This window comes from Dryas octopetala, chromosome 2 (assembly GCF_963921425.1).
Source record: "Dryas octopetala chromosome 2, drDryOcto1.1, whole genome shotgun sequence".
Lineage (NCBI taxonomy): Eukaryota > Viridiplantae > Streptophyta > Magnoliopsida > Rosales > Rosaceae > Dryas > Dryas octopetala.
The window spans coordinates 22421847-22432928 of record NC_141367.1 but is presented as its reverse complement, the minus strand read 5'-3'; the positions used below and the strand labels follow the sequence as shown (position 1 = coordinate 22432928).

Here is an 11082-nt window from a genome sequence, read left to right as displayed (position 1 = left end):
TGCGTGCAGTGCACTAAGCTTAGGACGATGATAGCTTTTTCAAGAATAAAATTATTCACATTATTGTAATTGATGAATTTCAATTATACTAATGATGTGATACACAATATTGTAGAAGAACGAGGTCTATTTGGCATTACTCAAATTTCGATTTCATGCGTTGAAATTAAGTATCACACTTTCCATAAAACCTTAAAACTCTCGCACAAAAGCAGCAGTAAAAAAAATGTAAGAATAGAAACACTCAGATACAATTCTGTATGTGGTCATGTATATTTATAAATCAATCAAGCAGTGTGGATCAACATAGGGATTAAACTCTTCCCCTCCTGTCCATTTCTGCTGCAATAGCTTCTTCAACCCCAGCATGGATGGCACAAGTAGAAAATAGCTGTGTTGCACTCACAATTATTGTTATGATCTCCAAAGTACGCTGTGTAGTAATACAATAACAACATTATTAGTTACTCAACAATCATATAACATTGTATACAACGAACTTCTCACAATTACTGAAAGATGATCACTAATTCATTATACAACTATAAGAAGGACGTTGTATAATTCATCGTATACAAGAATTTCATTGTTTTTTTTTTTTTTTTGAAAAAAAAACTATAAATATGAGCAGCAGCTTACCAAGTTGGCATCTATCCAACCAAGTTCAATCTCTTTACAAGCCAATCTGAAACAAGGAACAGTGGAGAAGAAACTATATGAATTGGGGTCTGAGCCAAACCAATGTTTCAAACAAAATGAAGACAATAAAGAGCAGAAATGTTCATTCACCCCATGGCAAGAAGAGTGAGGGACCAAGCTACAAGAGAAGAGGCAGCTGCAGTGTGTACGTTGGGGCCATCCCATTGAAAAACGTTGTGGAGTCCAGTAAGTGAGGTGGCAATGCCAACAACGCCGGCAATGAGGGAGAAAATCAGGAAGAAACCGGTCGCCATATTCCCAATTGGGAAGAATATTGGAAATATGCGCAACGGAATTGATAAAACAGATGCTGTACATGATCAATAAAGTCATATTTGTTACCAAAAATTGTATTTGAAACCATACAATAACAATGTCTGTCGACTATGCATGACTGGCTATATATTTAGTCTCTGTCTGTCTAAATTACCTCTTTTAAAGCCCCTCAGGCTTATCTAAATGGTTAAGATTAAGATAGCTCATGAGTTCGATCTCATCTAATGTACCAAAGAAAACTATACCTGCTTCACGAGACCTTTGGATTCCATGGTTGACAGCCCATGAAGCTATCACAATGACAATGAAATACAGAATAAGATTAACAATTAAGAGAATGGATGCTGCTGATTTTGACCCTCCAGAAGCCATGGCCTTTGAAGTTTGGAGAATTGGAGATAATTAAGAAGAGGAAAACTTGTTACTGTCACCCTCCTAGAGGGCAGGAGAGAACTATATAAAACCAAGGAGTTGTTCCTTCCCTAAAGAAGAAACAATATTAACAAGGGTATTGGTCCTGCAGCCATATAGTTTATTAAAATGAATGCCTTTAATTCAAAGAAACAGCTTGCATTCCTTTCCATCATTGGGATTGCCCCATATAAGAGCAAAGAATCCTTCTTGATTTTCTGGTTAATTTAGAGAAGTAGTTTATAGATCTTCCTACAAATATGCATGGCTTCTTTGCTTATTGTCAGTTCTGCACGGCAGCACTTTACTGGAATAAAGTTTCCCTGCTAAGCACACAAAATGAAAGAATAAAGTTTCCCTTTTCTGTTTTTAATGCTTTTCTGCTGGCAAAAGAAATGAGTATTATTAGTATACAGGCCTAGAGGGTACTCTCACTGCCCAAAATTGCTATCACCGTACCAAACAATAAACAGGACAAATGATCCAAATATGTTTCTCCATTTCTCCCTTGTCTTCTTGAATATAAAGATAATAGATCGAAGTTAAATGGTCATAAAAACATATTATCAGGAAAAAAAAAGGCTTAATTGTGTTTTTACCACCTAAAGTTTGGGGTGTTTCCCATTTTATCACCCAGAATTTTATTTGTCCCACTTTACCACCCAAAGTTTACATTGATTATCACTTTACCACCCAGAACTTTATCTGTCCCACTTTACCACCCAAAGTTTACATTGATTCCCACTTTACCACCCAAAGTTTACATTGATTCCTACTTTACCCCCTGAATCTAGAGTGACAGAATAGACAGAAAAAGGTTAACTGGGACACGAAAAATAGTTTTGGGTGGTAAAGTAGGAATCAATGTAAACTTTGGGTAGTAAAGTGGGACAAATAAATTTCTGGGTGGTAAAGTTAGAATCAATGTAAACTTTGGGTGGTAAAGTGGGACAAATAAAGTTATGGGTGGTAAAGTGGGAATCAATGTAAACTTTGGGTGGTAAAAACACAATTAAACAAAAAAAAAAAGTATAAATTACTCCCAATAACAAAAAATCAAAGGTTTGGAAATCCAACCAAATAAAAAATTAAGTTAAAGTCCAATCTATTCACGTACACGCGCCTAGAGACCAAAAACACCCTACCAAGTGCTTGGAAAGAAAATGCCCATATAATGTAAATATGGTGGAACGGGCCCTCAACATTAACATAGCTCACATGCCACATACCAAGTAAAATATCCAGTAAACTGTCAAATAAATTCATTGAGATTTGAGACTATCTGATCTACAGGTTTTCTTGAATACGAGAAACCATTCTACAAAGTTGAGCATGAATGACAACTCACGTTAGACCTTTATTTACAAAGGATCTTCTCAAAAGGATTTAAAAGGGGAGGGGAAAAGCTTCACAACACTTTGGCTGTTTGATCCCAGTTGACAGCACTTTAAACGCTGGTGGATTATTTCAAACGAATTGATTTCAGACTTTCAATGCAAGCTTTTGAGCAGCAAGAACTTCAGCCTCAAGTGTTGGCTCCCACAACAATGTAGTTTCTGCCAGCAGCGCGGTCACAATGTAAGGGTCCATGTTTGAAGCTGGACGCCTATCCTCCAGATAACCTAAGACAAGAATAAAAGAACACCAAAAGATTCAGTAATGCAGATTGTGAATAAAATGACATATTGGAAATAAAATGCTGCCAATAATATTAGCCTGAGAATACTAGAATAGGCTGTAACTTCCAACCATAAGTTTAGTGCAACAACAGCCTATTGCTCGTCTTGGAAGCATACGAACAATAGACTTCAGAAACTTTAAATGTATTTAACATTTACTCAGAACTCTTTGAAAAATGTTTAAGATAAGATTGCTGAAAGTGGTACCTTTTCCTTGCTTCTCAGTTTCACGGCCAACACGGATTGAGCAGCCACGGTTTGCCACTCCCTACATGTTTAAGTTAAAGAGTATTTATTAACAAGTTAAGACCGGTAAATGTTCTTGCTCTTTAATTTAAAATTCAATACAAACGGCTAGCAATTTTTAAGGGCATACCCAAGAAAATTGTTCAATGCTGGCTGTTTCATGCTTTCCTGTCAACCTTCTCTCGTTTCCTTCTCCATAGGCACTAATATGCTCTTTGTGGCGAAGCGACAGATTCAAAATTGCCTTCTTAATAACTGCAAAGCCTCCTTCTTCCCTCATGCTCTTTGTACTGTGAAAGCAATGATTATTCAATGGTTTCCTAACTGTTATAGGATACTTTCCAATAATACATCAAAGATTATAGTCTAAAATCTAAAATACCTGTAATTGGTGTGGCATCCTGCACCATTCCAGTCACCCTGTAAATGAAAAATAGGAGATAGGTTCATTCATCTACACATATTTTCTGAAAGATTTGTTATATGGTAAAAGCTACATTACCTCTATTGGTTTTGGATCAAGTGTAAGAACAACACCAGCTTGTTCAGTGATTCTCTGTCAGGTAGGGAAAAAACAATATTTGAGTAAATTATAGAACACACCGACACACGAACACCAGTTGAATGATACCATTCAGTTGCAAAACTGCCACCAAGTTTAAGGACAAGTAAAAGGCATTCCAGTGGGAATTACAAGATATGCATTTGCAGGCACCAGACAGAATCTGGTGGAGATCATTCCTGGCATTGTTGTCTTTCTTCATTGAAGTGACTTTTACATGCCCAAGAATAGATCGGGATGAGTTACCTCAAGAATGTATCTTGAAATCCAGATGTGATCTCCAGCTTCAATTCCCACACTAGGACCCACTTGATACTCCCACTGCATGATAATGCCAATAGTTATTACTGACAGATGAAGCAAGGTAACTACAATACTTGAATTCAGAAGCAGGACAAGATAGATATGGACAAGAGGGTAAACCTGGCCTGGCATAACCTCCCCATTGGTGCCACTGATGTTAATTCCAGCATATAGACAAGCCTTGTAATGAGCATCTGATATGTCACGGCCAAATGACTTGTCTGCACCAGCAGCACAGTAATAGGGACCCTAAGAGAAATATAAATGTATTATTAGCCAGCACATATTCATCATGTTGAATGATTATATCAGACAATCTATCAATTACTGGAAATGAAACTATTTAGAACTGACAGATAATTGCAAACAGATTTACAACCTGAGGACCAGGGTAACCTCCAACTGGCCAGCCTAAAGGCCATTTCACATTGGTTTGAAGTAATGTGTACTCTTGCTCTATCCCATACCTGAGCAGAATAGTCAAGATTAGTAGATCTTCTGAATCCTAATATGTAAATCGCAGATCATTTAATGCATAATAATACATTAATATGACTATTATTAATTACTATTTACTAAATATTGGCACAAACGATGAAAAGGATAATTCCAGTTCAAATCACCCACCAAACATACCCGCACACACACACACAGAGGCCTTGGAACCTAAGACTAAATTATGGAAGGAGAAATTACCATGGAACTTCATCTATAACCTTCTTGTTACTAAAAATCTCAGCAGCCCTGTGGCGTTTGTTTGTTGGGATAGGCTCCCCTGCTGGTGTGTATGTATCACAAATTACCTTTATAACACACATAGGATGGTGTCAATTAAGTTCTATAGTACATGCACTTTATTTCACCGAACGTTGTAAAGTGTAAGCTATGTATTTATATATTCAATTTTCTGATTATATTGTAACAGTTTTATAATTTAGTACTTGTATGATGCCTACCAATATATTGTTGCCACCACGAAAAGGGTCCTTGAATATCGCTTGAGGGCTGGGAAATAGAAGTTATATCAAGTTCATGGTGTTATAATGAAGTGATACAACAACAAAAATATAATCTTTTTTTGAAGATCTTACTATAAGATTACTTCACTGTCTTCACCGGGTGCTTGTCCGGTACTTGATCCATCATAATTCCACTTGGGAAGCTCAGACGGATGCTCAACAGGCTTTGATATTGTCTGAAAATGTAAACAAAATTATGCATGAGAATCATCAAACTTCAAGATCAAAAGTATATTAACATTTATCGTACCCTTGACTTGCTACGCAGATCAATCCCTGAACCTCCAACCCTGTTTCAAAATGACAGCATCAAAAAATGTTTTTGGAGGTGAACTCACAGGAAATTAAGGGTAAGAGTGTCACTCCTGACCCACCATGATATCAAAGTTTTAATAAAATGACTGCCTAAGTGAGCTAACTTTCAAATTGGAATTCTATTTTACTCCATTATGAAAAAAAAAAGTTGAGATTTCAATCATAATTGCTCTCAGTTGTTGTTAGTTTACAAGTGCTAGCATGCACTATGAATATCATATGTTAGCAGAGAAGATAAATTTACCAAATGTACTCGGCAATAATCTTGTCAGTGTATGGAGTAAGGTCCAAATTTAGTAGACCCTCTAGCCTGTTTATGGTACTCCCTTCTGACTTGACGGCAAGCACTCTGAATTTAGCAGAGCTCTTAAGCGATCCTCTCTTGTTCTGTTTCAAAAGCAGAGAACTCCACATCTTTGTGGTCATAGGACTAGAAGTGGTTGAGCTCTTAGTAATTGTCATCTGCCACTGTGAAGTGGGTGCCAAAATCTGTGCCATTTTGGCCTACTCCTCACTGAAAAATAGTATAACCATGATCAAAGACTTCTTAGTAGTTATTAGTTTTTATCCTCAAGATCTACAGAGACTCCAGTATTGAAATTGGGAAGTTCGATTTAAATAGGTAAAACCAAGAAAACGTGAAGTTATCATTTGGTTCTGCAATAAAAATTAAATGATAAGCTTTCATGTAATGTAAGGATATTGTTACCCACTCAAACTTTTACTATATCTGCAGTTAAAGATGACATTTGCTTTATATTATACTTGGCATGCATTTTCATACAGGACAAATTTCATTTCCTAGATTTTTAAAGCAAGCAATTGGTTTGGTTCAAACCCTGCCTCTTACACACCAGTCCTTCCATTATGTAACATGATCAATTTGTTCTAATTATAGACAATTGTAAATTCTTCTATTCTTGCTATTCAAAACTCTATTTATGCACTTGTTTATACATGGCTTCTCATCCTCACCAGCCAATTATTTTGTCATGACTAACATCTTTGTGGGCATCGCATGGTAACTTATTATTTTGTTCTCTCTTTTGGTTGAATGGATCATGATTTAGTAAATACATATTTCTGCATTGTTTTGTGACATCATGTGAGAGGGAGTGTATTCTTATACTATCATACATTCATACCCTCTTGATTTCAATGAGACATGGAACAGCATGTTTTGTGCCTTTTGGCTATCAAATGTAACAAAAAATGGCAAAGCAAAGAGAAGTCAACTTTTGCGTTGTTTACAAGTGGGAAGGAAATAGAATTATTGGGAGAGAGAAATAAAGTGACAGACTCACACTCACAGTTGACATTATAGCTAATAATTGGATGGCCATAAATGTCATTTCGGATTATATTGTCCAAACTCTCGGATCATGTCATGTGGACTATGTCTTCTCGGGAATAATCCACTACGGGGCACTTGTGCTAAATGACAATAAGACCCCAACTCTCTTTTTTTCTTTTCTAATACTGAAAAGTCTGAAATGAATGATTGAATGATTGAATCCAAATAAACAAATTCAGAAAAGAAGGAAGATAATCTAATTACATATCACCAAAATAGAAACCAAGTTATTATCAGTTACCACCAAATTAACCACTTGGCATTTTTTAAGAGAAAGATTAAGGGCTATAGGAGAAACACCAAGCACAAACAGAGAAAGAAAAATATACTAACAATCTACCATGTGTCAAACTTTTCTGCACCAGTCTGTCAGATTCAAGCAGAATATGACCAATAGTGTCAGGCATTGTTAATTTTTACTGAATGTTTGACTAACCCATCACCCATTCAAAGTTTACTACACTCTGGTTCTCCATTGTTCCCTCATACAAGCAAAGATGCTATGGAAGTATGGATGGAGTTGGCACAAGAAACTTACCTTAAGACTGCTGCAAAATGGCTGGAACAGGAAGGCTGAAACTGGGTTCCGCAGCTGGAGCTGGTTAGAGTGTGAGAAAGAGTAGATGGGTATTTTGGTGTGAGGCTTTATATAAAATGGTGGTTGATGGGCAAAAGATTTGTTGGCTTTTCCTTAGTAGATAGGGGTATATGGATGAGTGGAGGAAAATAGTTTTTGGTCCCTTAAGAGGCTCCAAGAGAAGCTTGGATTAGTAGTATCAAAGATAAGGTTCCTAAATTTTTTAATTCTTTCTCCCTATTTTTTTGGGGTCAAGTTCTTTCTCCCTATGAAGTTATGAACCGTACAAGGGAAGTGAATATAATATGGTTTTAATGCTAATTAAGGTTGTGTTACATATAATATGCTCCATAACAAAAAAAGGCAAGGATCAAGCAGAATGTTGCTTTTGGATTGCTTTTACTTTTGCTCCTAACCTCCTACTAATCTACCGTGTCTTAGTTTTGTCATCATCATTAACTTATTATTGTCTATGAACTATTTTTATTTGAGAATGACATATTTGAATTGAAAAAGAGAAATATTTCCGAACCAATAGCTAGTAGTAGACATTGTTTAAAAATTCTAACTCAAGTGATAATTTGAAGAAGATCATTCGAAAATATTATATAAAATTGGGTGACTAATGTAATAACGTGTACTAGATACCACTCAAAACTCCAATTTTTTTGTTTGTTGGATGATATAGAAGGTGAAGTCGTATTTTATATATATTTCATTGCATGGAAACCAAATTAAGTTAAGCATGATGCATGATGTCAAGCAAGCCCTCTTTTCTTCCCTCTTCCAATTATCCAGCGAATGCTTGGTGGAGAAAGGGACATTTCTTAATATTGCGCCCTTTTGGGACCACCATAAGGCATGCATTGTGTCTTATATGCAGAGAGATGCACATTTCACATGCCCTTCAAATGCATGATCTACAATCTTTTGGCTGCGTTGAGTATATCACATGCTCTAGTTTTCTGCGGAGAGAAGTCTCTCACTCTCCAGCAATGCTATCACTTCAGAGTGCATCTTATCTTAAGCACTAAAAGAGTAATTAAGAGTAGTATAGAACATTTTTGAGCATCTTAATTCCTAATATTTTAACTAAAATGATTGAGATGCTTTAGGCTCCATGGTCAGCCTGTTCCTGGTCAGTCAGCCCATCAAGACCATAGTTGGCCTCTATGGCCAGCCAGCTCTTGGCCTTCCTATTTTAGACATTAGGGATTCAGATTCTTTACTTAATTACTAATCTTTTCGGTGTTGATATTATGCTTACATCTAAGATCATATTGTTTTATACTTTTGTATAAATATCATTTGATATAGATTTTAATTACTAAATCCTAATTAAACATTTTATGTTTAACTCTTAAACATAAAATGACGTCGTTTTAGACATGCATAGAGATAAAATCAACACACAAAAATAAGTAGAGAATCATATAGTATGCATTATACAATTGATTCAAATTTAACATTTTAAAATGGATTTGACTTTCAGCAATTGGATTCAGTCCAACTACTAAAAGGTTTAGAAAGTTCAATGATGCTCAAATACTGTGGCTCAGGGTGAGCAAAATCCCAAAACAATCAATATTTCAAGCTGAGCTAATGAGGGCTCATTCACTCTACAGACATTTCAGAGTCAAATGTACTTCATCAATGGCATGGCATGCATGAGAAACTCTGCTTACAGACCATTAATCAGAGACCATCATTGACTGAGTTAAAGAGGGTCTCATTCACTCTACAGCCAATGCAACCTTTATCAATGGCATGCATGAGAATCTCTGCTTATAGACCATCATTGGCCAACATTAATAGCCCCTAACCAAATTGACAGCCCTTTCATTAATTTGCTGTATAGACCCTATTTTGGGGTAAGGAGTAAAGTCACTTTTGATTGCTTGTGAATTTGAGCAAAGCTTTGTTAGCATAGAATTGGGTACGTCTTTGAATTAGTGGAATTAGTGGAATTGTCTATTGCTTCAAGGCAAATGAATGGACCCTTGTGTGTTGCTGACACAAGCATAATATTAGTGGAATCATTAATTGGTAAGGTGAGTGATGCCTCACATCATGAGTTTCCAAGAAAGGTACCTGGTCATTATCATAACACATTTTACTTTATCTATTCAACCTTTGATGCAAGGTAAGAGGCTGCCCTTCATGCCCACTTGGATATTTAACCCTTTTTCTAGATGCCCTTTACATTTATGTTCCCCAATCTGCACCATTTGCATTTGTTCTTTACTTTCTTATTGGTTAAGATTGTTAATTTATTTCCTTTCAATGGAAAAGAAATTAGAGGTCCAAGTGTCCAACCGTCCAACCCATACCACCTTGCACATAAAGTCATAAACATACCTACTTTGTTCAAATATCTTGTAATCTTGATTTAGCTTTGGTTTAAGATCTTTCCATGACTAATTTAAAAATTATAAAAAAATTGAAAAAGGAAAAAACAAAAAAACAAAAAAAGCATAACAGTTGTACTTCAAAATCAATTGACTACTGATTTCTTAGTGTAGTATTTCTTCTAACTTTGTAGCAAGAGATTTTGAATTCAAATCCTCATTCCTTAAATAAAAATAATAATTACACAAAATAAAGAGAAGCATAACAACTATTTTTTTTTGGTAATAAAAGCATAACGATTGTACTTCAAAGGAAATTTTTAGAATTTGAAATAGGAAATTTTAGCATCTTTATCACATTTCATTTTAAGTAAAATAATTTATCACATACTAAAAATCAAACGAAACAAGATAGTGATGGGCCAGTTTGATATTACTGTGTGAAAAAACAGCTGTGAGGTAAAACAGTTGTGAAGTAAAGTCAGCTGTAAAGTAAACCAGCTGAGTATTTAATAAAGTATGTTTTCAAAAGTGCTGTGAGTGCAAAAAACAGTATCAAAGTGGTTGGTAAATGTTAATGTAAAAGTGATGTGACTGTGTATAATTACTAAAATAGACATGATGCTAAAAGTGTATTTCACTTATTTGTTTGGTAAAAATAAAATGTGTTTTACTTGTTTTTTAAATTTTTGGCTACAAATTTTTATTAGCATTAATTTTTCTAAGAACAACATTATTAAATAACTATGTCTATTATTTTTTTAGGTATATTATAATTTTAATCATGCAAATAAAATATCATAATTAATTATCACAATATAAAATATAACTAACAATGAACATATTTTTTAATTTAAAATAAACAAATTAAAAATATAGAAATCAATGAGGATATTATGGGTAAAATAAAATATTCATTGTTGCTGTGATTCACTGCAGCTTTCAAAAGCACCTAGAAACTTGCTTTCTGTTTTTGTTGTAGGAAGTTGAGAATTGTGGGAAAAAGCAGTTTTTAATTTTTTTACCAAACACCAAAACTGCTGTAGGTGATTGAGAATTGTCATCCACAGCAGCTTTTGGATCTTCCACCGCAATCCCAAACGGGGCCTTAAAATTACAGTTGATAAAATTCTATTTATTTTTTGTTTTGGTCAAATACAATTCTATTTACCGATAATCCTCATAAAGATAAATATAAGGCTCAAGTATATTTACATCCACCAACTATAGGGTTCATTTCAAGTTGATCCACGAACTATAAAACATTTCAAATTTTCCCATTAACTATAGGAT

General features: G+C 35.0%; 2 protein-coding genes across 2 annotated transcripts; both read right to left on the bottom strand.

Moving 5' to 3' along the window:
* Positions 1-138: 138 nt before the first annotated feature.
* Positions 139-1960, bottom strand: LOC147294192 (AWPM-19-like family protein). Its single transcript, XM_086234100.1, has 4 exons — positions 1221-1960; positions 790-1009; positions 640-685; positions 139-433 (listed from the first exon to the last, which is right to left on the bottom strand). Exons 1-4 carry the CDS (start codon positions 1345-1347, stop codon positions 314-316), a joined length of 513 nt encoding a protein of 170 aa, XP_086090226.1. The 5' UTR covers positions 1348-1960; the 3' UTR covers positions 139-313.
* A 664-nt stretch (positions 1961-2624) lies between these two features.
* On the bottom strand, positions 2625-7561 carry GS2 (glutamine synthetase 2). The gene is made up of 14 exons (XM_086232232.1): positions 7403-7561; positions 5755-6024; positions 5446-5485; positions 5268-5371; positions 5133-5181; positions 4873-4979; positions 4556-4643; positions 4297-4425; positions 4120-4194; positions 3814-3867; positions 3694-3731; positions 3442-3601; positions 3273-3333; positions 2625-3008 (listed from the first exon to the last, which is right to left on the bottom strand). The coding sequence occupies exons 2-14, from the start codon at positions 6006-6008 to the stop codon at positions 2869-2871; spliced, it is 1299 nt and encodes a 432-aa protein (XP_086088358.1). The 5' UTR covers positions 6009-6024; positions 7403-7561; the 3' UTR covers positions 2625-2868.
* Positions 7562-11082: the final 3521 nt, after the last annotated feature.

What these genes read in the sequence shown, in the direction of transcription:
- GS2 (XM_086232232.1), bottom strand. Translation starts at nt 6,008, where the DNA reads ATGGCACAGATTTTGGCACCCACTTCACAGTGGCAGATGACAATTACT. An exon ending in TTGATCCAAAACCAATAGAG is followed by an intron (nt 3,732 to 3,813) that starts GTAATGTAGCTT and finishes TTTCATTTACAG; the next exon opens with GGTGACTGGAATGGTGCAGG. An exon ending in GGATGCCACACCAATTACAG is followed by an intron (nt 3,602 to 3,693) that starts GTATTTTAGATT and finishes TTGCTTTCACAG; the next exon opens with TACAAAGAGCATGAGGGAAG.
- LOC147294192 (XM_086234100.1), bottom strand. Translation starts at nt 1,347, where the DNA reads ATGGCTTCTGGAGGGTCAAAATCAGCAGCATCCATTCTCTTAATTGTT. An exon ending in CTCACTCTTCTTGCCATGGG is followed by an intron (nt 686 to 789) that starts GTGAATGAACAT and finishes TCCTTGTTTCAG; the next exon opens with ATTGGCTTGTAAAGAGATTG. An exon ending in GTTGGATAGATGCCAACTTG is followed by an intron (nt 434 to 639) that starts GTAAGCTGCTGC and finishes ATTACTACACAG; the next exon opens with CGTACTTTGGAGATCATAAC.